A 27,358-nucleotide genomic window follows, 5' to 3' on the forward strand; every position below is an offset into this window, starting at 1 on the left:
TACAGAACGTTTGTCATAATCCTCCATCAAAGTTTAAGGGTGTGATCCTATCTATCCAAGATGGCTGACATTAGGCCTTCTGAAGCTATTCTGAAACCCAACCAGGTCATTTCAGCGGTGAAGTTTCAGCATTTTCTTACCTCAGCTTTTCTGAGTGTTTTGCTGGCTGCTTCATTCCTGTGAGGGTCAAACTATGCACTTTGAGATGTTGTGTGTTTTTCTGTGTTTGCTGAGTTGTCGTATAGAGTATCTTCTATCGTGCACAGTGGTATTTCCTCAACACTTTGAGGAAATCTTTCCATATACACAGTGTATTTTCCATGAGACCAGAGATGATACAATTCCATGCCAGGCACTCTGTCATGTGAGTGTGGATGGGTTTTGAATAATGATGAAGAAGTGTTAAGATTGCTTGATGGTTTCAGCTGCACTGTAACATCAGTCTTTTCAGACCGGCTAGAACAGAGGATGGATCTAGGACTCCGATTACTTATGGGTACTCTAAACATGGGACGTGGTGGTGCTATGGGATAAACTACAGAAGTCTCTGTGCTGCATGGTCAGAAGACCAGCAGTCTCAAGATCGAAGCCACGCGGCGGAGTGAGCTCCTGTCGCTTGTCCCAGCTCCTGCCAACCTAGCAGTTCGAAAACATGTAAAAATGTGAGTAGATAAATAGGTACCACCTTGGCGAGAAGGTAACGGCATTCCATGTCTAGTTGCGCTGGCCACATGACCACGGAAACTGTCTACGGACAAACGCTGGCTCTACGGCTTGGAAACTGGGACGAGCACCAGTCCCTAGAGTCGGATACGTCTGGACTAAATGTCAAGGGGAACCTTTACCTTTACATACCCTAAATTTGTTTTAGCGTAGTGGCCATAACTTTGGGCTAAGCAGGTTTATCATAATTCAGCTCCTGCCTGTTCTTCCCCCCACCTCTTTTTTTGACTGTTCTTCTGACTGATTTAAACCAGCATGGAAATTGTGTCAGCTGATCCTTCTACAAGCAGATCCTTGGAATCAAACAGCACAAGGGGACTGTGCCGGTGCAAGGGTGGCTGTACCAGCAAAAGAGCAGCTGTGCCAGCACAAGGGCAGCTTCTGCCATTCCAAACCTGGCATATCTTTGAGTTTGGATTCAAGTGCAATCCAAAACCAGTTACTCTTGTTTTCTCCTTTCTAGCGATACTTGCTTTAACAGTTCATATTTTTTTTCTATTTAAAATGGCCAAATAGAAGTTTTCAAAGTCCTGAAAAACATGACATTACATTTCCCTTGGGTTCATCTGTTACAGTCCAACAAAGAAACCGATCTTCTTTGACCACAGCTTTTGTGTTGTATTGTATTCCGTAGTTAATAATTGTTCCCACTGGGATCGTTAAGGGTCTTTATGGCATGTCTATTTATCTGTATTTTGCTTTGAATGTCTTCTTCATTATCTTGTGGAAGTGCTAGAGAAAGTATTTATTAGAACACACCAAGAAACATTGTAACAGTTAACGTTTGCTCCCACCAAGCTCTACCGGTGTCACTCGTGCAAGCCAGGAGGTGAGGCTGAGGAGCCTGACGCCGAGAGAGGCCCGGAAGGAAAAGACACGAAACTGGGCCTTCTCGGCGGTGGCTCCTCGCCTCTGGAACAATCTCCCTCCTGAGTCAACTAAAAACATGGCTATACATTCAGGCCTTCCCTCCAGCTAACACTTGAATTTCTCTTGTTCTCCCTTATTTATTTTTGTTCTGTTTGTTCTGCATGTTATAATTATGATTTATCTAACTCTTTGTGTTATTTTATTGTTTATATTCATTGGAAGCTGCCTAGAGTGGCCTTTTAGGCCAGATGGGCAGGGTATAAATCAATCAAACAATCAAACAAACAAACAAACAAACAAACAAACAAACAAACAAACAAACAAACAAACAAATAAATAAATAAATAAATAAATAAATAAATAAATAAATAAATAAATAAATAAATAAATAAATAAATAAATAAATAAATAAAAATAACCTGCTTGTGTCAATTGTAGTTTTTATAGCTTACCGGTACCTGTTTTTCTCTCAGTTATAGTAGACAGATCTTTGGGTGCGATCAAATGGGAGAAATAGATCACACTCTTGGACCACTTGTGGAGTGGCCAAGTATGATCCATTTCCAAGTGATCACATGATATATGGGCAGTAGCACTCCAGCCCAACCCCACCATTTTGATCCAATTTAGGGCCAGTGATTCCCCAACAGATGGAAAGGTCGCTTTAAGGGAGATTGATCACTGCAAAGCAGCACTTTACAGTGTGATCAGATGCACACCTTTCCAGCTTTGTGGTTACATCCTGTGTCACTTTATCCCTGTGCTGAGAAGACTCACAGCAAAATCTGTTTTTAACTCTTTTCTAATACATCAGTGACAATATGAAACATATTATTTAATACGTGTGTTCTATATTCAAATCAATGAAAATAAATCACGTAGTTCAGTAATGCCCAGAACTAATCTAAGTTTTACTTTATTTTTCTTTTAGAGCACCGATATGAGTCCTGCCAGCAGTACCCACTCCCTTCCAGTTAGTCCACTTACTGAAGAACCATTGTCATTCAAGGTAAAGATGTTTTGTTGTGCAGTCAGAGCTTTGTGTTGTATTATAATTACTGCATGAGAGTGTATTATTGCTACATGAGAGTGCAGCAGTTTTCTTGTACTGGCAGAGCCAATCAGCACTCCATAAGACAATTCTAGAAATGGGAGCAGTTATGAACTTTAAAACCTGTTAAAAGGGAAACTGCACCTACATTCATGAATAGGCAACTCAAATGTCCCTTGATTTAAAACAGCTCATATAAACTAAAAATACATGCTTTCAAAAAGGAAAAACAGCCACTTTGTCATAAGATTGACCATGCTTGGTACACACCTGCCAACAGGAGCTTTTCAGGGAAATGAAACTGTATGCATTTATGGGAGGATGGGGAGATGTTTCAGTAAGCATTCTCTCAAGATTTCTGAGACCTAATAGTCTCCTGGCATAGGTTTTCAAAGGCAAAGTCAGTTCCAGCAATCTGAACTTTTGACCCTATCAATCAGAATGCAGTTAGCTGACTCTTAGGTGACTTTTTAACTCCTTCCTGGACAACCAGGCATATCAGAATCATGCTTGCAAGAGGATTCTATGTCCAGTTGTAAAACTGAAGACACCAAAAGAATATTTAATTAAAAATACAGATATTGAAAATATATTTTAAAAAGACAGCATAATAAATATTCATGAACTCACTCATTCAAGCTGTTAAATTACTATTTTTTTGCTTTGTGGCTTGGGATGGTCTTACTTAATGTTAGCAGAGCTTTGGTGCCTATATGTATCCTAGTCTTCTGTCATAGTCTCCATTCCACCCATCTTATCACCAGGGGGAGGGTTCCTAAGACATCACACTTTCTCTGCAACCTATACTTGAACCCACAACAAGTTTAAACATGTTTATGAGTAATCTGGCCTTTCTCACCAGGTTACTCATAAACAAGTCCAAATCCACTTATAAGTTCAAACATAGTCTGCGGGGGGGAAATGACCGTAGAAATCCCCCCTACTCATCACTATACAATTGCTTGGTAATATTTTTTATTTGTTTAATTGATTTTTGTTTTTTTTAAAAAACTCTGAAGACATGTATCATCAAACCACTTTGAGTTATGGTGACTATATGAGTCAGCGTCCTATCAGGTCTGCTCAGATGTCACAAATCAACTACATCTCATGTTAGATTATTCTCTCTTCCTATTGCTCCTCCTTTTCTAACAGTACAGTGGTGCCTCGCTTAACGACGATAATCCGTTCCAGGAAAATCGCTGTTAAGCGAAAACATTGTAAAGCAAAATTAAAAAGCCCATTGAAACGCATTGAAAACCCCTCAGTGCATTCCAGTGGGCTAAAAACTCACCGTCCAGTGAAGATCCTCCATACGGCGGCCATTTTTGGTACATGTATAGCAAGGAATCCGTCCCTAAGCACAGCAGGGAGCCAGTTTAAGCACCCAGTGGCCATTTTGAAAACCCGACGATAAGCTGTTTTTGATCGCCGTAAAGCGAAAATCGGTTCCTGAAGCATGGAACTGATCATCGCTAAGTGAAATTCCCCCATTTAGACCATCGTTTTGCAATCGCAATTGCGATCGCAAAAATATCATCGTAAAGTGGATTCATCATAATGCGGGGCAATTGTTAAGCGGGGCACGACTGTATTATCTTTTCCAGTAAATTCTGCTCAGGTCTTACAAACTAACAGATGTGTATTCCTTTATTGACTCAATTTATCTCACGTTATTTCACCTTCTTTTTCTATTACCCCACAAACATTTTTCCCAGCAATATTGTCTTTTCCAGCCAGTTTTATATTCTCATTATATGTGCAAAATAGGATAGCGCGAGTTTACTCATTTTTCTCTAGTGAGAGCTCAGACGTGACTTGATAGAGCACCCACCTACTTGCCTTTCTGTAATTCTTCAGCATCTGTAAGGCACACCTCCAACACCACATTTCAACTTGAATTGATTCCTCTGCACCCCCTGTTTTTCTTCTCTGTCCAACTTGGATTGTTTTGAGCTTGGTTTAATGTGACTATCTTTGGTAACTCCCATGCTCCCTTTCTTTATTTTGAATGGGGAGGGGACATCTGTTGTAAATCATGCCAGCAACGTGTTTATAGAGCAAGGATTTGGAAATTTGAATATAGCTTTCCAGTCTGCATTCTGCAGAGCGGGCATGACAAAGTTAGTTTTCCTGAGAAGTTAAAAGTGTGCAGATGTTTCCCTGTTGTGTGTGCTGCACTCACTCACACTGTTACTCACCATTTCATTAAGTCCAAAACAGCCCTTCATCATATTTTGGCACAGAGGGACTCCAGCAGTATCCCAGCTGTCTTTGGTTCAGCCCTATTCATAAACCGGAGGGTTTTTGAAGAATTGGTTTGATTTAGAGGTTTGTCAGAAAGGTGTCTTGCCATAGCAACGCATATGTAAACGTGAAAAGGCCTGTATAGAATGGAGAAGAGATATAATAAACCTAACCTGTATTCTTTCTGAGACACTGACTTTAGAAGAGAGTTAGTGTTGTAAAGGACAAAATTCTGAATTAGGACTCAAGATCCTTGTTTGGCCATGAAAACTCATATGCTGGATGGCACTGGAATACCACTCTTGGAGCATGCAAACCTGTTGGGGGGTTCTAGAAGTTGGAAGGGATTTGGTGGCACATAACAGTAACAGAGATGAGAGCCAATGTGGTGTAATGGATAGTGATGGGCTAGACTTATCCACGGAAACTCACCAGGGTATGGTACTGGTAAAAATATTCCTAGGATATTGCACGTACCTTGAAACTCCTGTTAGAGTCACCGTAAGTTGGATGTGACTTGATGGCATGTAACAAGCACAGAGCAGCACCAGCATCAGACTACTCTTCAGGTGCGATTGTGCTAAAACCCCAAGCAAGATCAATTCTGTTTCCTTGCATAGATAAGGCAAATAATGTCTTATCTGCTTTGCCTCGCCTCTAAGCAACACTGACAAAAAGGTTAGCAGCAGCAGCTTCACTTTCTTGCCCTGCTTTCTCTTCTGTTCAGCAAGGAGGGGTCTGTTTTGTACAAGGCTTGGAAAAGTTACTTTTTAAACCTGGAATTTATATAATGCCTCAGCTAGTGCTAACTCTTTTCCAAATGCTGTCTAGTTATGGGTCTTTTTAGCTTTGGCAAGGTTCCTGCAGACTGTGCCCTCAATTTATTACTATAACTGTATTAAGTCTTGGGGGAGCTCATTTTAGAAATCCAGTGGCGTGCACACAATAGGTCCACAAAGGGAGCTGGTGGCTATACATGGACATGCTGCCACATCGTCTAGACAAGAACACAGGATTTTAAATAATAAAAGCAGGCACATTTTTTCTCTGACTACAATAGCTTCTTTATTCTGATACAAATAAAGAAAAAGAAAGATTTTTGACTGCCTTTTAAAGTAACATCCTCTATTTTCCTGTGGAACTCATGTAAACGTTGAGCTCAGGCCCCAGGGAGAAACTGCTGTATCTTCAAGACAGTGCTATTAAAAAGAAATAGAAGCAATATCAAATGCAACTGTTTGTGTTATTGCTTCCTGACTTGCTCCAGGAGAGAACAATATTGTTTCAGCAGTAATGTGAGTGACTGGTTTTATATGCAATAACCCTTTCCAAATATTGTCAGTCTCTAATATAGGTTTCTGATGACATGAAATGTGTTACTCCGTCCAACACAACTGTAATACTTCCCACCTCCTGCTCCCATAATTTGGAACAGAAAGGTTTGGATTTTTAATTTGATTCACTCGTGCATTGCTCAGAAAAGCTCTGCCACTAAGAAATAGTGCCTACGGACAGAGCCTCTATAGTTTTTTGCTACACCATCATTTGCTAATAAATCTGAAATAAGTCAAAATTGACAGTAGACAGACAGATAGATAGACAGAGCAATTTATGGAACAGGTTAAGTAATGGATTTTATAATACCTTTCTCCTTCTCTTCCAAAGATGGACAGAGAGTGCTATTTGCACAGTATTTGTCTTCCTTTTATATCTTATTCTGTCCATTTTGCACAGATTAAACACAGTCGTTTCTTCTGCCTCTGCCTCTTTAGTCTCACTAGAACTTGGAAATTAACTGATTACAGGTAGGGTAGTTATCTGTAAATATTGTGGCACCAAATAATGCAGTAAGTAATTACAACATAATTTTTCGGGAAGAACATGAAGACTCAGTTACTTTAAAACACTTAATTTTAACAGTTACTTAGTAAGAATTTTTAGAATCTTAGAACTTCATAGCTGGAAGGAATCCTATGGATCATCGACTCCAGAGTCTGTCAAGGAGGCACAGTGGGGAATCAAACTCCCAACCTCTGACTCCACAGCCAGATACCTAAACCACTGACAGCTTGACAGGAATTTTTCAGGAAGTATTCCTTGGTTTCATTTTTTAAAAAAAAAATTATTTATATAACTGTTGGTAAGGTGCAATATCAAAATTAGCCACCAGAGAGTACTGTATTTCCCTTTAATTCTCTAAGTCTCTTGATAATCATAATGCAACATATTAATGATGTGTAATATAATGAATTAGTTGTGCAATAAAAGTAAGAATAATAGCAATCTGGTTGAGGGAATAATGTGTAATGCAACAAGTTATTTTAAAAAAGGTAATATTCTAAGCTCTGAACCTTTTTCACCCTTCATATTTGGGATATTTGAAATGAGATGTTCAAGAAGGGGCTCACTGTTGCCAATCCCAATGAGTTGTTGTGGCCAAGCGGGGACTTTGAACCCATGTCTAACATTGTATCCACCACATCACATGGGCTTGCCTCAGGTGAGTTTCGAATAAACTGAAGTGACACACCAAATAGCAGGAAAACAGTAGGAAATATCACCTGCCACAGCTTGGTAGCTCACAGAAGTCCTCTCAGAAAATGAGCAAATCACAATAGCACCGTACACAGTACCTACAGCACAGTGGTTTAGGCATCTGGTTGTGGAGCAGGAGGTTGGGAGTTTGATTCCCCATTGTTTCTCCCTGACAGGGGCTGACATTAAAGCACACGTTTTTTTACACACACACACACACACACACACACACACACACACACACACACACACACACACACACACACACACACACACACACACACTGTGTGTAATAGTAATAGGTACTGTATACATCATTACTTTCATAAACTGACCTCTTTATAGATGGTCTGGGTTTACAGTCAAGATTTCACGGTCAAGCAGTATGTGTTTCATAGAGTACAGAAAAAAAGATAACATTAAAATGTGGACTATCTCCTCTACATGGTCTGCCTCTTCCTTATGAGTGAAACTGCTCCTGTTTTTTTTAAAGAAAAGATGTTCTGCTTGAAAACTGATAGCAGATCAGATCAAATTGTTTTAGGGATCTAGATGTGTCCCGTCTGCCAACGCTGGTCCCTGTTGTGTGTGTTGGTGCCCAGGTCTATCTGCAAGTTAATGCAAATTGCCTTTCCCCTTTTAAAATGAAGAAGAAAGAGGTGGTTTGAATGGAGGTGGATTCTGTTACTTGCTTCTGGTACAAAACCACAAAGCAAATGTGTACTTGAGGTAGAGAGGGACAAGAAGTCATGCTGTCTATCCCTGCATTTGAGGCTGCATAAAAGCTGTTGCTCCTGCATGTTCAGCCAGAGGATGTAATCATGGGAAATTTGGAATTAAAATTACCGCTGTGCCTCCTGCTGTGCCATTTCCCTAGCAACTCATTATATCCTTGTTCTGCACCCTAGCCAGCTGCCATCTATAGAGGGCCCTTCAGGCTTTTGATATGAGGTGTTTTTTTTTTTCATTTTTGCTTTTTAATAGGTAGTCTGAGCAGTCAAGAACTGATGGAAGCTCTCAGAGGCCATGTTATCCCCAGTCCATGGCAAGAGATGCCATCTGGGCTTTATTTATTTTTATTTTTTAACTAAATGAATAAACAGTGACCTCTGTGATTGCAAATAGTATGGAAAAACTAAGAAAATCGATTAGGAAAATGTGTTATATAGTTTGTGTGTCATCAACACTAGCAACTTTCCAAACAGAAATGAAAGAGTTATCTTCATCTTTTTTTCATGTCACAAGCAAAGTTTGGAAAGTTACTTTTCTTGAACTACAACTTTCATATGTACACAGTCAACAAAGCCATTGCCTGAGGAATTCTCCAAGCTGGCCTTTAATTTAAAAAAAAGCTTTCTGAGTGGTCATACAAGTTTTGCTGCATTTAGGGATGGGTCAATCCATCTATTCTTGTCACTTTCACATGCGTTCTATTGTAAGTCATCTCCAATGTGTGCATCTATCTGTACTTCTTCGGAGAAGAAATAAAACAGTATTGTTTTTCAGAAACATTCCCCTTTGCCAATGCATTTTTGTATACAGTTTTCCCCAGTATGTGTTTTTGTATGCAGCTTTCCCTGACACATACATTTTTATATGCACAGTTTGAGACAAAATCCAGCGGCAGACATTTCAGAGAAATGTGGAATATATATATGTATTAGTGTGGGACATGCAAATTTGGTTGGCTGGCTATATAATAGGAACCCAATGTAATTTTCTATGATCCCTAGTCATGAGTGAGTGCTGCTGCATTGACCGTTTTTTTAAAAAGTCCTAAAACTATTGTGCTTGCAGTCAAAGATTTGAACAATTTATCTTGATTCAAACATCGGTCTCAGAGAAAGAGAAGTGGAGGCACACAGTTCTCATTCTAACCATGGCTGTTCTTCTGCACCAGACTTATGTTCAGTATTATCTGTGACTGGCTGTAGCTGGCTGGGATAGCTCAGTGGTTCAGATACCTGGCTGTGGAGCCAGAGGTTGGCAGTTTGATTCCCCTCTATGCCTTCCGTGAGTAGTCATGGGGAAGCTACAGAGTCCCAGGTTGCTCCCAAAAGAAAGGAATGATAAACCACTTATATGTATTCTCTACCTAGAAAATACTGGAAAGGGTTGCCATAAGTCAGAATCGACTTGACTGCATGCAATTATTATTATAACTGGCTGTAAATACCAAAGCCTGGATAATTAATGGAATGGGAAGTTTTACCAGTGTGTTTATGTACATTGCCCCTTGGGTACAGAGAGCTCCAGTGAAGGCTTTAGCAGTGTTTGGACCAGCATTGGGCTTTCTGACATCAATAAAGTTCTCAGGGGGCCTTCAACTATACCCACTGTCTAATCAGTGACCATCTTAGTTCCAGAGCTGCAGCTGATGGGAAAGGGAAGCGCTTACACAAGGAGATACTAGTACTTCCTTATGTGATGGCATGACTATTAATTAAATGAAGAGACTGTTTAGGATTTTAGAACTCGATTTTACGTCACATGGTTTTTGAATCATGTGTGCATCCTCATGGAACATGGTAGTAAGCTGTGTGGCATATTGGCACTTCACTGCTCCTGGTCCCAGTTTTTCTTCTTGGACTGGAACTGTGGGATTTTGTGAGTTCTTGTCCAAACAAACAAACAAACAAACAAACACAACTTTTCCAAGGTGGATTTGTGTGGACTGTTGGTGTGGAGTTCCACTTGACTATCTATGCAATGCTGCCTCTTTGAAGAATCAAATCTAGTAAATGCCAAAATGCTTTGCTCCTTTGATAGATTTCATTTTTGCATCAATTTGAAAGTTCTCTGTTGAAGACTCTTAAAATTTTTATAACCTGGTGATGAATATGCATTTTCTTGCTGTCAAGAACATCTGAAACACAGGCTATGCCACAAAGTTCACACAGTATATCAAAATGTCTTCAATGCAATGGTTACCACCATTTTGGCCTGGGCATGGGAGGGACAAGAATCAGTACTTGTATCACCGGTGGAACAAGGGAGTTGTTCCTGAACTCTTACTAGTCCCACTCCATCAACTCTAGATTTAAAAAGAATTATGGCTTAGCTGCAGGCTTCTGAAAATAATAGCTAAGATAAATTGGTACAAAAGACTAGCCCCTCTTAACTAGGAATGAAAAGCTTACTAGGCACACATACCTAGCTTAAGGAAACTGTTGCAACATGATGAGAATCCTCAAGGAGGAATTTCAAAGCCGTGGAAGATTCCTTGTTTCCAGCTAAGTTTAAGTAAGAGATAAATTTTCCATAGCAAGGTCTTTGCATAAAATGCCTCCAGCATCCTTTTCCTTTGAGAAACAAATGATGGAAGCAAACCATCTGAAACAGCTTCTTGAGTATAGTGGCAGCCATCTTAGTTTGTTGTAATCTGTGAAAAGTGATCTTTTTTAAACAAAATTTGGCATTTTCCCCATGTAATGTGATTTTTCCCCCAGTGCAAGAACTCCAGGAGGAGAATGTTGCATTTCCTCGTCTTTGTGTATGAGGACAAGACAAGTAAGGATATACACCCCGACTCTCGCTCCCCCCCGACCCCAGAAGTTGAAGTGCTGAGATGTATTTATTCCAACATAAATAAGTTCCAAATTTCCAACAGGCCCTTTAGGGCGGATGCCAAGTGTGGTGTACAGGTACTTCCGAAAATGGCAACCCATGTGGAGTTATGGATGCCAGTGGAGTCATGACATCGTTCCTCCAGCACCACTATTTGTGACTGCAGAGAATGCAGCTAATACAGAATGAAGGTTAAGCAGCATGCAATAAATCAATGACATTGGCCTGTTTTGGCATTTACCTGAACATAATTAGGCCAAAAGTGTATAGGGGCAGGGACACATAACGTTCTAATGCCAGCCTTGACTCTGCCATTCCCAGATCTCTGAACTCCTCTACAGACCATTGTAAATTAATTCATCATGAATGTCAGGAACACACTTATTAGTATGTTCAGCTGTATCGTATTGAATCAAACCATAGGTTTGATTCAATAAGCTTGAAGCTAATACCATTTTATCTCATGGGCAGTTAGGCAAGGACTTTTCCGCGCAGAGCTGGTACTATAAAGTTAGGATGATCAGACATCAGCATACCTGTATGTGAAAGTTCTACACTCAAAAAACATAAGGCAAAAGGGAAGACAGCTAGCTGAATAAAACCACAAAATACTGGCCAAATTCAGCCGCCTGTGCTATTTTTTAAAGTGCATCTTTATAGACAAGAAGAGAGTAATGGCAACTCTTCCTTGATTTATTTCGTTTCTAAGCAACACTGAATTTCAATGGCTATCATCTCGTTTTACTAATTTACTGAGTAGATATTTAAAATGGCAAAGGTTTGTTTGCTTTACAATCATTTGAGGAAACTCTTTGGCTTTTATTTGTTTTTGATTACTCTATTCTCGCCTCCGCAAATAGGCTGTTTGATGTTAATCCCCAAACTGAGAAACAGCACTATAAATTAAAGGGGACAGTTCTTAGAAGAAATACTATGAGAGTCTGCTGATAAATCTCCCCATTCCTTTTCTGTTTATGTCAAACTTGTATCCAGAAGGCAGTTTCTGAGGGGATGGCTGTGCTAGTCTGTCGCAACATATTGACAAAATTATAGAAAAAAGAAAACAATAGCAAAGGGGGGGGGGAGAGATGAAAGAATAAAATGCTGTGGCACCTTAAAGACAATGGATTTATTTCAATGTGAGCCTTTGTAGATCAATCTCCACTTTCTCAGACATATGGAGCTTTCATACTTGCTATCTATACTATTCCATATACCTTCCTTAGTATCTTTTAAAGAGAAAGGTGGGATAAAAATATTTTAAATAAATAAAATAAATAAATCCCCATGGTAGTGGGTGGTCATGAGCAGGTGAGGATACAGGCGGTGGACAGGGTAACAACACATTGTTAACCTGGGAATGGAGGCATCAAGATGTTGGTTATTTAGAAATGCAGAAGGATTAGGTATTTGCCAGGTAGATTTGGCTATTACAGAAATTCTAAGAGTAGTTTCAGCAGCAGAGGTCAGGGTTTGTCAAAGAAAGCAATGTAAAATGTTACTGAAAGCTGGTGTATTAATATATGTAGTATGCAAAGAAATCTTGATTTTTATTCAAGCCTTTCGAAATATACCAGAATTTGTTTATGTTGCAAACAAATTTAATTCCTCTGTCTGCCTCTCTAATCTTCCTTTTAAATTCCTTTTTTTCCTCCAAAGTGGCTATTGTATACTACTCCTATAAAATAACAGGGTTAAGAATCACCAAAGGAAGATCTCACTGAGTTAGGATTAATTTATTTTCAAAGCACACAGAAATGACAGGAGCTTAATCTAGTACCTAATCACCAATTTGTCAGAAACATTGGATGTGATCTACTGGCTAATTTGGAGATCTTTGCTTGATATAAGTTTAAACCTCTGAAAGGGGCTATAAATGCACAAAACATCATACTATTTTATACAATTGCATGTTTTTTTTAAAAAAAAAATGGCAATAATTTGTACTAGTTCATACTTTAAGAGTTGAAAGTTGATGAAAAGACAGGGTGGAATTCCTTTTAATGCTAGAGATGTTAAAGAAAGCAATGACACCCAATGTGGTGCAGTGGACACAGTGATGAACTAGGACTCTGGAGATCAGGGTTTGGTCAGTTCAGAGCCAGAACATGCAATAAATCCCTACTCAACCATGGAAACTCACTGGGAGAGTGGAACTGGTAAAAACATACCTTCAACATCTCACTTACCTTGAATGCCCTATTAGGGTCACTGTAAGTTGGTGACCCCATGGACCAGAGCACGCCAGGAGGGCCTGGCGTGCTTTGGTCCATGGGGTCACGAAGAGTCCTACACGACTAAATGACTAAACAACAACAACAAGTTGGTTCTAACTTGACAGCATGTAACAACAATACATAAAGAAAGCAAAACATATTTATATATCTCCCACCAGACAATGGTGAATCAATCTATGTGCAGTCCATATTGTACAAATAACACATGAACATCCACAATTTGTGTATATGTATATCCACTGTGCTATAGTGAATCATTGTTCAGATATGGAAATTAAAGGGGGATGATGGAACTGGTTAAACCACTCCTTAAGTATTTCATTTACCTTGCAGGCTCTATAAGTTGATTCTGACTTGACAGCACATAAAAACACAATACATGAAGATTGTCAGTGCATTTACTGAGACTATAGTCATGTTGTTTTCTGAATTTGAAGCTTCTGCTTTAAGAACCTCTAATATGTGGCTTCATTTTATCCCTAGTTCATCCCTGAACATAATTTTCCATTTGTTTTGCTTGTCTGGGCTGGGAGTCAGCAATAGTTTTATTTTGATTTCTCTTGTTCTATCCCTGCTGTATGATGATGAATGCAAAATTTGTTTGCAAAAATGATAATATGTTATCATGACAAGGCAAACAGAATTATCTTTCCATAAATTAAAATTAAATTATTATTGATTTCTCTCTCTCTCTTTATAAAGCAGTCTGTGCCTCTTAGGCAGAGAGGTCCTTGGAGTAAATGGGAATTAATTGTGGGAAAGAATACTGAATATTATGAAGCTGTCACTTCAGCTTTCCAGATCACCATGGTAGATAGATATTGAAGTTGCTACGTGCATAACAATGACACAAATGATTTCAGCATATACAATTTCAGGCAAGAAATTATCATCATTCATACTTATTATTTACTCTGTGAAGTACTGTTACTGGTTTTATTTTGAGGATGGTGATTCCTTGATATCTTTTTATGTACTCACTCAGAAATGGAATACTACTATTTTTCTTTCCCAAAATAGTGTGCACCAAGGTTGATGAATCCACCTACATTGTTAGGTGTTCTCCTGTTCTCCACTCCTTGATTTAAAAAAGAAAATTTCCACATTAATTCAGAAAACAACAGATATGGAAATTCTTATTTGAAAATATTTTTAGGCTTTGGATCTCAAGTTGAGGTCTAATACCTGGGTTATCCCCATTAGAAATGGAATGAAAACTCATAAATTTTCACCTTTTTCCAGGCTACAAAATCATGTCTTCCCCTTTAATCCATGAGTGGGGGAGGAAAAGAAATGTTGTAGGGAAAAATGACCATCGGAGGTCCCTTTATCGGTGAAGATTGGATACAGTAACTAAAAGCACAATGGGCTTAAGAACCAAGGACAATTTGTTCTTATTGGGAAAAAGAGGTGCTATCACAGAGTACAGAATCCAAAAAAGTGCCCCAAAAACACGCCTTGTGATGCAATTACAAAGCCTTTATACCTTTTAAAAACAATGTTACAACTATTAACCAATGGTAGTGCACATAGACGCCTTACCTATATAGGTTCCAGTCCAATCAGTGGAAAGGCCAGCAGATGATAATTCAAACAAAGCATCAACAGAATGTGAGGACCTTTTGAACCAAGCTGTGTATAGCTTTTGCATACATAGGGACTTTCCGTGTAGCCCACTTTCAGCCTACTTGTCTATTCTTGTTGTTTTACTTATGTTCTTAGCTTCATGCAGAGTATGTGGTACGTAGCTACATGGCCTAAGCACATACAAAGGATATAATTTGACCTTTTCAAGCAGACTTTTAAAAAAAGATATAGTAGGAACCTCCTATCCATAGGATCGATATCCACTGATTTACTTATCCACTGGCTGGAAAACTAAATAAAAAACCTCGGAAATACAGTATATATTTATATGTATTTCTAGGGTGTATTTACCTCAACTGACTGCTAGAGAGTGCCAGAACATGCAATATATAGTGTTCAGTTCTTCATTTTTCAGCATCCATGGTGGGGGGGGGGCTTGGAATGATCCCGCAGTTCTACTCTAGATTGGTTTCTACTTCATGATACAGGTGCAAGAATCAATTCTTGAAACTTACCCTACAGAAACCACATCCTCAATATAGTCTGTTGCTCAGAGTGAAATAATTCTTAGCTATGAGTATTAAATAAGAGTGATTGTTTTTTTTTAAAGTTTGTTCAATTTTTCCAACAGGGAACTTTACCCATCACATAGGCCTTCATGTATATATGTGTGTGTGTGTGTGTGTGTGTGTGTGTGTGTGTGTGTGTGTGTGTGTGTGTGTGTGTATGTATATATGTGTATATATGTATATGTATGTATGTATGTATGTATGTATATGTATATATATGTATGTATGTATGTATGTATGTATGTATGTATGTATGTATGTATGTATATGTATATGTATATGTATATGTATATGTATATGTATTTATTTATTTATTTATTTATTGGACTTATATACCGCCCCATAGCGCTACAAGCACTCTCCGGGCGGTTTACAATTTTAATTATAAAGGCTACACATTGCCCCCCCAGCAAGCTGGGTACTCATTTTACCGACCTCGGAAGGATGGAAGGCTGAGTCAACCTTGAGCCGGCTACCTGGGATTTGAACCCCAGGTCGTGAGCACAGTTTTAGCTGCAGTACAGCGTTTTAACCACTGCGCCACGAGTATATGTGTATATATATAGACACACACACATATTTATATAATTTATCTATATTGGTATCTATATAGATATCTATATAGATACAACTATGTCTGGTAGTAATGGGGGTTCCATAGAATCATACCTAGCAAAATGCTTTTTAACCCTGAGGCAAGGGAGGTTCAAGTACGGTGAATAACTCTGAAGAGGATTAGACACAGAGATTATTTGTTTTGTATTCGTGTTGCAAGAGTGTTGAACGTCTTCATTGTAGATGAAGGATAATAATCCTTGTCTGTCTCAGCCACACCATTGAGAATAAGAGATTCCCGAAAGTTGTCTTGTCACAAAGAAGGAGGGTAAGATCTCCACAAGTGCTCACAATACTGTTCGCAAAGTGGCAATAATTTCACAATTTGTATTGAACTAGGATGATTGTTGGTTTGCTTAATGGGCATTTAAGAACGTGAAGAATTGGATGGTGTTTTGCATCCTTTACGATCAGTCAGTGGTCCTCTGTCCCCCTGTGTGTTTGTGTGTGCATGTGTACACTTACACTTTGCTCAACGGTAAAGGGCACTAAGTTTATGTCTATATATTGTGCACAGATTACAGGGACCTTAAATGGAAAAATAAAGTCCCACATTTTGCTCTAAATCGGAAAAATAGGGTTTTTAAACCTTCCTTCCTGTGGTGTCTTGTCATAACAGGAAAGGCTAAATCAATGAGAATCAAGAATTTAGCACATGTTGAGGCCACCAGAAGGTAAACAATAAATAACAATAGCTCTAGCTGTGACTAAAACTCTTTGGTACTAATTCTTGGGTAAATGTGGCACAAATCAAGTAGATTTTTCAGTGTATAAATCACAAGTTAAATCACAGCTCAATTCGTTAATCATGAGTTAAGTCCTTAATATAATCAGTTATTTGGAAAGACTCAATTTAACCAATTGGGTTTTTTTTCTGCATAAAAATAAGCAGTCTTGCTTGATATAACCTTAAAATGCTTTTTTAACAATATTTATTTTTTTCATAATCTTCTTAACCAGATGGTCACCATCTCCAATGATTTCTCTGTTCATAGACACTTGTAGTGTCTGAAAATATGTTCCTTAGAGAGAAAGGTGAAGACTTCACTTTATCTACATAAAGTTACACATTGACAATAAATAGAGTTGCCACTCTGAAGAAAGCGTCACCCATGGAAACTATTGAAAATTATGCTAGAGATTTTGACAGGGCTTCTAAGAATTGTCAACATTATATCATGTTGTAGGAGAGCTCCAGTAATAACCTTGGTTTGTTATAATAATAATTACATGCTGTCAAGTACTCAGAAGTGTATAAGCATAAAGTACTCAGAAGTGGTTTACCAGTGCCGCCTTCTTTGGGCATCCTAGAACTGTGCAGGTTGTTCAAGGCTGGCTTTTTTGGGAGGCACACTGGAAAATTGAACTCCCAGTTTCTGGCTTTGCTGCCAGCGACCCAATTCCCCTGCTACAATAACTTCAGTTAAGAGTTGGGAAATAGGACTGATCAAATTTGTTCTTATCTCCATATATTGTAGTTAATCTCTAGACACATAGCCCCAGTTTGCGAACTGCAGATTTTTGTGTTGGTATGGAGCAAAATGAATACTAGAGGAGACGGAAAGATAAACTCCATACAAAACCTCTGCAGTTTTATAAAATTGAGGCCCCCGTAGAAGAACTATTGGACCTAATTTACAAACGTTTTACGAAAATTTATATAAACACATTGTCTCATAAATAGGATTTATTTCTCATAGTAGAGAAATAGAATTTATAAGGTCACAGATGAACATTAAGAAAACAGAAATTTTTACAGCAGAATTGCATGACTTTAATGTTGGCAATACAGAAATAGAAAATTATTCCTATTTATAGGTTATACGATCTTATAGGTATAATACATTTGAAATTGAAACTGTAACGACATATGGCTTTTTAAAAAGTGTGTTTCAAATACAAAAAAATGAAAATCTTGTTTAATTTATGAATTGGAAATATATATTTCTTTTTAATCATTGATTTTATTCACCTAGATTAATTACAATGAGAATAACTCATCTTGATGAGTTTGATACACACACACACACACACACACACACACACACACACACACACAAATATTAGCTATATTATTATATAAAAGATAGATAGGATACTTCTCCTGTCTATGAGTTCTATCTTCATTGCTTTTCCTCCATCCTGAAAAATAGCAGTGCTTTCAGTGGACTGACAGTTTTTTATGATAGAGAACATAATGTTTCAGTTCTACTTAATTTCATACATATGAGGAGTCAAAGTTAGCTGACAGCTTCACTACATACAAAAAGCACTGCCTTAAATGACATTTTATAAAATAAGGACAGAGAGGTAGAAGAAGAGGAGAGAATGACTGGTCACTGGCAGGTGCCATAATGTGAAATGGTAAAGATGATTTTAGTGAGATCTGATGGCCTTACTAGACAAGGGCCTGATTCCATATCTGGAAACAGAGCTCCCTTAAGAGGTAAATACTATTTATTTTAACATTTTCTTGCCTCAATGTGCATTTGGGAAACTAGTTTGCATTTGGGAAATAGGATGACTTTGTTTGTGTGTCTGATATCTTAGAATTGTTCCACTGAAAGATTTAGGCAAACTAGAGAGATGATGTTGAAAGAGAAATAAAGATGCCTTTGCCTTAATAATCTGATCCTGAGAGTCCAACTGGGTCTCGTATCTTCCTTTGTTACATTATGAAGAATGGCATTTGGGATTATTCCCCCCTCACACACACACAAACATTTTGGCATAATAAGATGAGATATGTCTCTCAGATAAAATGTAAATTATCAGTTCTACGCTGTTGTTTTGTATTGGTGTTTTTTTTAAATAAAAGACATGCTATATAAGATTAGAAATTGGATTAGATTCAAGTGAAGGATAATTTCAGATACATAGATAACACCACATTCTTGACAGAAAATAGCAGTGACTTGAAGCTACTGAGTTGAAAGAGAAGAGTGCAAAAGTAAGTTTATAGCTTGTTTGCCCTGTGACATCGGGAGGCGCAAAGTCCCCCAACCATAACTCCATGGACTCCAGCTCAGTTTCTTGGCTCAGAATGGTACAGCATCACTGCCCCCTGCCTTTTCCCGACAGTCTGATAGGACTGAGTTATAACTTTAACCCTTTGGCTGTCATTGGCCAACTTGAGACCGCAGTCAACTTCACTGGAAGTCCAGGTTCTGGAAAGCAGAAGGGAGAGGAAAACTTCACTCCAGGACCTGCCCCTTTTAGGGAGGGCTGGTAGAGACAAGATGAAAGAAGCCAGGCTTGGTGGCATGTCTTCTATCCTTCCCCTCCCCTCTGGCAGCCCTATCTTTACTTCTCTCTCCAGAGCCAGGGTAGTGTCCAAGCAAGCACTGTTGGACAGCTCAGCTTAGGTTATCTGGCTGCAGAGCCAGAGGTTGGAAGTTCAGTTCCTCACTATGTCTCCTTGACAGGAGTTGGACTTGATCATCCCTAGGATCTCTTGCAGCCCTGATGTTCTAAGATGATGGATGCATGGAGTGGCATTTATATTTTTCTACCTTGCGAAGCAAAATGTCTTGAGCCAAGCTGGTTTCTAGACATCCTTTAAAAGCAGTGCCAAAACTTTTGTTGTTTTTGCAGTAGTAGTTTGACTCTACTGTGGGGTCCCAGAGTCTCTCCCCCTCTACTGTGTGAATGATTTAAAAAAGAAAGCTAAGACTGTTGTTCCACACTAAGCCTCTTGGGAATAACATGGTCGCCCATTTTCACGGTAAGAGTACTTGGCAGAAAGCTTTTGTCTGAGAATAATGGAAGGAACAAAGGGGTAAACTACTGCCGGATCAATTCTCTAGGGGTGTGCTATTACCAGGAACAAGGGAGTTACGTTGCCTTCTTTTCTATCAAATTGTCAGGGGAGAGGCAATCAGTTGTTAAAAACTAGCCACTGGCTGCTTGGAAGCCTGCTTTCAAGTGTGATTTTTTTTTTTTTTTTGAGAAAGCCCCTAGAGATTTTTCCATTGCCCACAGGGCTCCTGTACTCAACAGTCTTTTTTAATGCAACTCTCCTGAAGAATTATATTAAAGAATCTGATGTTATTTTCTTTCAAGAAGCCTGCTTTTTAGAACAAATACAATGAGATGCTTTTTCTGCTTATTCAGTTAGAACAGTTTACGTGAAAGGTAGTAGATGACACATTAATGATGGTTAATTACGTATAATAGCCACTTGGATTTAATGGTTAAAAATGTTCCAACATATGATTCTTTTGCTATAGGAGTTTTAGTGCGATTCAGATACTAACAGATGTTGATATTTAAAATCTTTTTTCTTCTAGTTCATAATAAATTGATATTTGATTCTCAATGAATGGAGTTGGAACAATGTTTAATCCAAATTGTATGCTTTTATCCAGGAATGAATATAATGGATATAATGATCCCCTTTTAAAAACTAAGCATTTTCATTTGGAGAAGGCTGTGTACCTAATCTTGTTCAAACAGAACATCAAAGGATACAATGATTAATTATGCTGGTATTGCATTAACTTAGTTTGTAAATAGCTCTGAGAGATAATGTTAAATGACTTCTGTGCCTAGAGATAAGGGTTGCATCCAGTGTTCCCATACCAGTAAAAGCAGAAAATGTGGGTATATTCCAAGAGTATCTCTACTTTGCCCTGTTTTGCACTAGTGAAACAACTGGGAAAGCAACATCTAGAGTAATCAAGCCATAATTGGTTGTGAAAGTGCTTGTGCCATGGTTTGATTGTTTTTAAGTGCCATATGAACACTGGATTTTATTTGCATGGATTAATGTGATTAAAGTTCATGGGGTAGAAAGAGGGTTGTAAGTCCTTGCTTAGCTCATTTTCATGTGAAACAAAGAGCCTGTCCACACTGGTATATAGATTGTTTATTGGATCGCTGCTCATCCAGTTTGGTTTGAACCAAATGACAGTGTCCACATATGTTTCTATTTAGATCCTGCCCCTTTAAGAGCTGTGGTGCATCTTTCTGGCTCTTTTTGTTATGATTCAGCATGATCCTAATTATCTCGTAGTGTAGCCTATGCAGATGATTATTTTGTATCCAAATGGAGCTGTGGGCAGCATTATCAGAGGTGCCAACCCTGTGACGTAATAGATGACTTAATACCCACTATGATTCTTGGGGCACACACTCACATCCCAAGGCACCATGCACACCCCAGAAAATCCCACAGAGACTCTTTAATTGTTGGCTAGATCAAGACTAGAAGTAATAGGTTGTCTTATGTTAAGTGACAGGATCGCACCCATTAGTTCATTTAAAATATATCATTCAAATCAAGTGTAGAATCTAGGCTTCAAACATATTGGTTCATTTCCAAAGTTCTGCAACCCTTTCTTGCTTTCTCTGTTTTTTAAAGCCATAAAAGGTAATACATGTGTGTGTATGTTTTAATCTCTCTGAAGTAACTATCCAATTCTGCAGGCCAGGAGTTCTCTACAGAGAGCCTCTTCAAGAGGTCCATATAGTGAATTTGGTATGGAGAGTGGTTGGATTAATGAGCTCATTATCATTCAGTAAAGAGTGATGTGTGGATGACTGACTACTTTAATTAGTTTTATTACTGAAGGAAATTGCTTCATATGCCAAACTCATTGACAAACATGCCTGGAAAACATTACAGTACTAATCACACAGTACAAGGAAATGTTCATTAGTCTGTATGACTAAGGGCACACGTTATTAGCAAGGATCAAATTGAAAAGATGGACACCATGAAACCAGACATACATGATTTATCAGATCTAATAATTCTGGAAGGTAATGGGTAGTAACAATTTTTAAGAAAAAGATTTACTACAACAGAGGTGTTGATGTGTCAGAGAAACAGCTCTTCCTGTAATTACAGCACATGCTGTCAGTAATATCTGCTGAAGGTTTAAGCAGGTCAGGTTTACCCAGATAATAAATCCTAATGCAAATCATCCATGACTCAAATATTCTAATGAAAATGTTAATTAGTAACTGGAAGTTCAGTAAAAAGTGTGTGTGTGTGAAGGTGGATGCTTTGCACAGCTTTTCCTCCAGACGTACAAACAGTCATTTTATGCCAACAGATATAAAGACCTTCTCTAAAACACATCGACTCGTTAAATATACTACTTGAAAAGCAGTATCAGAGAATGAACGATGACACTGAAAAGTTTCAAATGGCTGAAGAGGCAGCAGCCTAGCAACCACCACTGAATTAGGGAAGAAAATATCAGAGACATAAAAAAATTGTCTCTTAATGTGTTGAGTTCTTTAAAAAAAGAGATAGAGAAAGAACCATGCGTTTTTTTTCATAATTATACTAGATTATCAACTAACAAAAGAGTCTGAGAAGCAAGAAAACTCTTTGCAGTTTATCAGATTATTATGTGAAACCAGGTCTTTTAATTAAGAACATTCTAAATAACAGTAACAAACATACAAAGGAAGATGATTCATCACAGCAACTGTTACGGACAGAGTAATTTCATATGTTCCAGCTATGTACCTACTGAACAGGCCTACTCCTTTGTTTTGTTTTTTGTTTAGTTTTGCTTTAAATCAGTGGTTTCCAACCTTTTTTTCATTTGCATAGCCACTGTCAGCCTATTTCCATAAACTGCACCATAAATTGTACACGGTTGCTTTTATTTCAAATTTATATTTTTCAGCTGTAAATAAATAGAGCAATAATGGGATTAAAAATAATACATGAACTAAACAATTGATTTAAAACTTAAAACAATAACAAAGAGAAGACACATAGAGAAGACCCATAAGAACTTAACGTTGCTCACAGGACTGACTTGATAAGGTGCCTGCTTATATGTATATACACAGGAACCAACACAATAGCGCTTGAAAGTTCGCAAAGTGAAGGAGAATAAAAGCAGACCCTGTGAAGTGTAAACCGCCACGCCTGTGCTGTGGTAGCATGTTTGGAACACATTATTTAGGGAGAAGCTCCCTACCATTTGCCAAAATAAGGTGAGGTAACAGTGATTTTCTCGAGATTAAATAATGAAGAAAATCCGCTCCTCCACTCGTCATAATGCTCATTTAACTTCACAACTTTTATATCTTGGCACCCTAGATTAATGGCAAGCTCTCAGCCATCGGAAAGACCTGAGAAATTTTCTCCTCTGAGGATCAAGCCAAACGTTTTGGGAGGAAGATGTGAAAATACCAGGGCTGAAGATTTGATACTGTTATGTTGACATATCTCTAGTAGAAGCAAAATAATCATATTCAAGTAAATTTTTTACAAGGTTAAACATCTAATACCTCTTTCTCCCTTAATGTTCTGAGAAAAACTAAATGGTAGAAAGAAAACACTGGATATGCATTTATTATGCAAAGGAAAAATAATAAACTGGGCTTTCATTTTTGTGAGAAGATGCAAAATCTTGCTGGTTTGGAAGTTTTGGCAAACAGTTTCAACAAATTAACAGTTTAAAAACAATAAAGATCAAGGATTTTTTTTTAAAAAAAGAAAATTCACATTCACCTGCCAAGTGTCAGGATCTGGCCCTTACCGCCCTGGGAGCTGCAGGATCAGGGCCAACCTGAGCCAGGAGTGGCCTGGTGTTTGCAGGCTCAGGCCCTGGCCTGTGCAGCAGCTGCTGGGCCACTCATGAGGCTCACCTGGAGGCCTGGAAGGAACGCCTATTGAAGGAATGGTTCTCCCTCCCAGATGTGGCCTCAGCAACAAAGGTCTTTGGTTGTGCTGATTGCCTTGCTGCTTCAGAGTCCCTGCGGTCCTGCATCTGCTCCTGTTCTTGGCCCCTGCTCTTGCCTCTGCATCTCTGCATTCGGACTCCAGTGTTGTTATTCTTTAAAGGAGTGGGCCAGGAATACCACTGATGCCTCCATTTTTTTTTCAAAGAGCAGACATATGTAGCTGCAGCCATGCTCCTTCCTTTTAGGCAGGATGGGAAGGGAATATAAGTGCACTGTTGACTCCTCCTTCCTTTGGCAGGTGAGGAAAAAGGAGGAATAGCAGAGTGCGGGATGCCACCTTGGCTCTGGAATAATGTTGGGTGAGGTGTCCATTTGCTTCCTGCCTCAAGCAGCAAAAGAGCTTGAATCAGTCCAGACACTGAATGTCGTACACAACAATTCCATATGATTTTGGTGGTGAAGCAGAGTCAAATCTGTTTAATATTGGGAAAGGACAACAGTACAGTGGTACAGCAGGGTTCTAGGTTCAGCCCTCAGCATCTCAATGTGGGGTCAGGAAAACATCCTGCCTGAAACTTTGGGAAGACATACCTTGTCAAAATGCGACCTTTCGCAAAAGGCAGCTTCCCATATTCCTTTCTTTCCATTGTTTTTTTTTCTGAGTAGAAAAACGTGCACATAGTAAGCATCATACACAGAACTGTGCAGCCCACTGACCTAACAAGCCTGGGGCATTATATCCAAATTTCATATCACTGTGGTGCCAAATTATTTCAAAAGGGGAAGCCATTGGAGGGAGAAAAGGCATTCTTACATAAATAATATAGTCAGTGGGAAAGTGCATAAAATTACCAAACCCAGAATAAAAAGACAGAAGGTATTCTGACTGGAATTTTAGCTGGCACTGGCCTCTATTGTATAGTTGTTACCTACAGCTGAGATATTCTTCAAAACAGAAAATGCCTTCTTCAAACAGATCAAAGACATTTCTTTCCTTCTAATCCTGCAATCCAATTTCATCTAAGCAATATAATCAGAGAGGAGACACACCAAAGAGCTTATCTTAAACTGTCTTTTAGACTACAGCCAAACTGGCTTGACTAGCAGGGTACTCTGAATGTGAAGGGGATGGAAAATATCTGATTTCTGGATTTGATTTACTGTTCCTGTCTACTCAAGTCAATGACTGCATATATTTAACCTGGCACGCTTATAGTTGTTTTAGTTGGTTTAGGCTAGTTTAATGGTCAAATCTGTAATTGAACGTGATTCTGGGTATTAATCTACAATTGATATTCATGTAAAAGGTACAGATATACAGTATTTCTTGATGCTTTCTATCTTATATGTATGCAACAGTGGTCGCTTGCACGAGAGCATCTGCCTTTTACAGAATTTAACCGTTCATCTGTTATCTGGACCAGTTGTGTGTGAAAACATATTTGTTTTGTATTTTCTCCTCCTTGTTCAGTTCATATTACACCATTCTGTCCAGTATCGTCCTCCTTTATCTTCTACATTTTAAACATCTTGTACAGTACTTACTTTCAAATAGGGTCATACACTGGGATTTGGCCGAATCACAAACTGAATCAAATCACCCTGATTCTGACATCATTTGTATGGGATCTGGTGGAAACAGAACAGCTAAATTCCATTCCGAGATGAAGTGAAGCAAATTTTTCTTCGGACCAAAAATTGAATCAGATGGAGCACAAAACCAGCCTCTTGCCTCCCCTACTTTTTGGCTAGTACAAGGAGACATAGGACTTTTTGTACTTTTTGGACTACAGTGCCCAGAAGTCTACAGCCATCCCCCCAAGCCAGAAATCTGTCAGCTGTAGTCCAAAAAACAAAGTCCCCTCAAGTGTTTTGAATAACTTAAAGGTGAGAAATAAAGGCTCTGTCTGACACAATGAAGTTTCATGAAGATGGAGATTGTGGCTGGCTCTTCAGGCACTGCAAAGCATTAGGGGCTGGAGAGTCTTCCGGCCCATTATGCTTCATACAAGGTGCCTCTACCAGCCCCCTAATGCCTTGCAGCGCCCACAGAGCTTAGCACCACGCAGGCACTGAATGGGAGTTTCCACATCTGGAGGGCTACATGTTCTCCATGCTGGCTATACAAGTACAGATCTTGTGGCTGAGCTTATAATTTCACTCTAAATTTCTTTGTTCTGTCCTATTATGTTGCAACTCTCTATCACTGGGATTATATTTGATTCTCTCCCCTATCCCTTTTAATATATTCATCCTGGCCTTCCCTAACTAAACCTCATTTCTTTTTCCCCCCATTATATTGGTTTCTATCTTAACATTGCAGTCTTTCTATTATAATTTATTTTTAATTTGTTTACAATGTACAACAGATGTTAGAGATACATTGGGGAAGCCCCTTCAACTTTCTTGTACCAACTAGTGGAATTTTTTTTTTAAGGGAGAGCAGAAGGGGGCAGGACTACTAGGGCCTCAAAAAGTGACAAAATCCCCCACCCTCTAGAGCAGTGGAGGCAAACCTTTTTCGGCTCAAGTGCCCAAAATGAGGGGGTTGGGGAAGAAACTAGTGGCTGCCGTGCCGCCCGGAAGACCAGAACCAGGACAGAAAGTGGCAGTTTCAGGGGGAATCGTGGAGATGGACAGGAAGTTAAAGGGGGAATCATGGGGACGGACAGGAAGTTAAAGGACCCAGAACAGGTAGGGAAAGGGGAATCCCAGCTGCAGCCACTTCAAAAGGTTTGTTGCATGCCAGAAGAAAGGGCTTCGCGTGCCAGCACACGTGCCATAGGTTCACCACCACTGCTCTAGAGGATACAAATACATGTTTTGAGCCAATATTTTGTCAAGAATATTATTTTGGGTGCTGACAGGGCAAAGTTACTGTGAGTCTGCATATTGGCCCCTGGAGAGCTACATGTATTTATGAGGCTGAATGTTGCCCACCCCTTTGTTAGATGATAATGATGTCATGGGCTTAAAACTACATAAGAATTTACATAAGTTTTGATTTATCATTTAGTAATTAGAAATTTAGTAATTATAAATTACTAGCAATTGGATTTAGGCTATGGTTTCTTTATTTCTTCCTTCTTGTAAAAAGTTATTTAATTGTTTGCGTAACTCTTTACTCAGAGAATTATGAAATCGCACAGCAAGCTTTGCTGCTTTCTGGAGTATACTGAGAAGGTACAGCACCTGTGAAACAGGCTGATTTGCACAAGACCAAAAAGATACTCCTTCAGTTCATCACAGTATAGTTGTATTATGTAGGCAATACCTCTCAAATTCAGCTTGCTTCTGAAACAGCTCATCCTCCACTGACAAAGTAGATTAATTATTCGTTCATATGATCCTCACTGCACAGGCTTTGAGTAGTCAGACTTCATAAATGTTTTATAACTTTATACTGTACCTATTTCAGTATTGATGGAATGGCAAACAAATGACTATATGTTACTGAAAGAATTTGTGCATATCAAGGTGGCAGAGAGATGAAATATAGCAAACATTCCCTTTATGTTGACATGCAGAGTCCAGAGTAAATCCAGATGGGGCTACTGCACCATGGCATGGCCATCACATATATCTTTTACATTACAGTCCAACCTCAAAATAAATCATAATGATTCCTACCATAGGGTCAGCGTTCAAGGAACTTGTCCTTTTGCTGCCATTGTTGTTTGTGGCTTTGATTCCTGTCCTACCAG

The 27,358-nt window shown here is 38.8% G+C and overlaps 1 protein-coding gene across 4 annotated transcripts in view; it reads left to right on the top strand.

Moving 5' to 3' along the window:
• Window positions 1–27,358, top strand: part of CCSER1 (coiled-coil serine rich protein 1) — an 833,168-nt gene that overhangs the window by 397,530 nt on the left and 408,280 nt on the right. For all 4 annotated transcript variants that reach the window (XR_013545785.1, XM_073001955.2, XM_073001958.2 and 1 more), the window contains exon 7: window positions 2,525–2,602. Coding sequence is in view for 3 of the 4 variants with exons in the window: in XM_073001955.2 (XP_072858056.2) it covers window positions 2,525–2,602 (78 nt within the window). In the remaining variant the exon portion in view is untranslated. The remainder of the gene's footprint in view (window positions 1–2,524; window positions 2,603–27,358) is intronic.

The sequence above is a fragment of the Pogona vitticeps genome, chromosome 5 (assembly GCF_051106095.1).
Source record: "Pogona vitticeps strain Pit_001003342236 chromosome 5, PviZW2.1, whole genome shotgun sequence".
NCBI classification, from domain to species: Eukaryota; Metazoa; Chordata; class Lepidosauria; order Squamata; family Agamidae; genus Pogona; species Pogona vitticeps.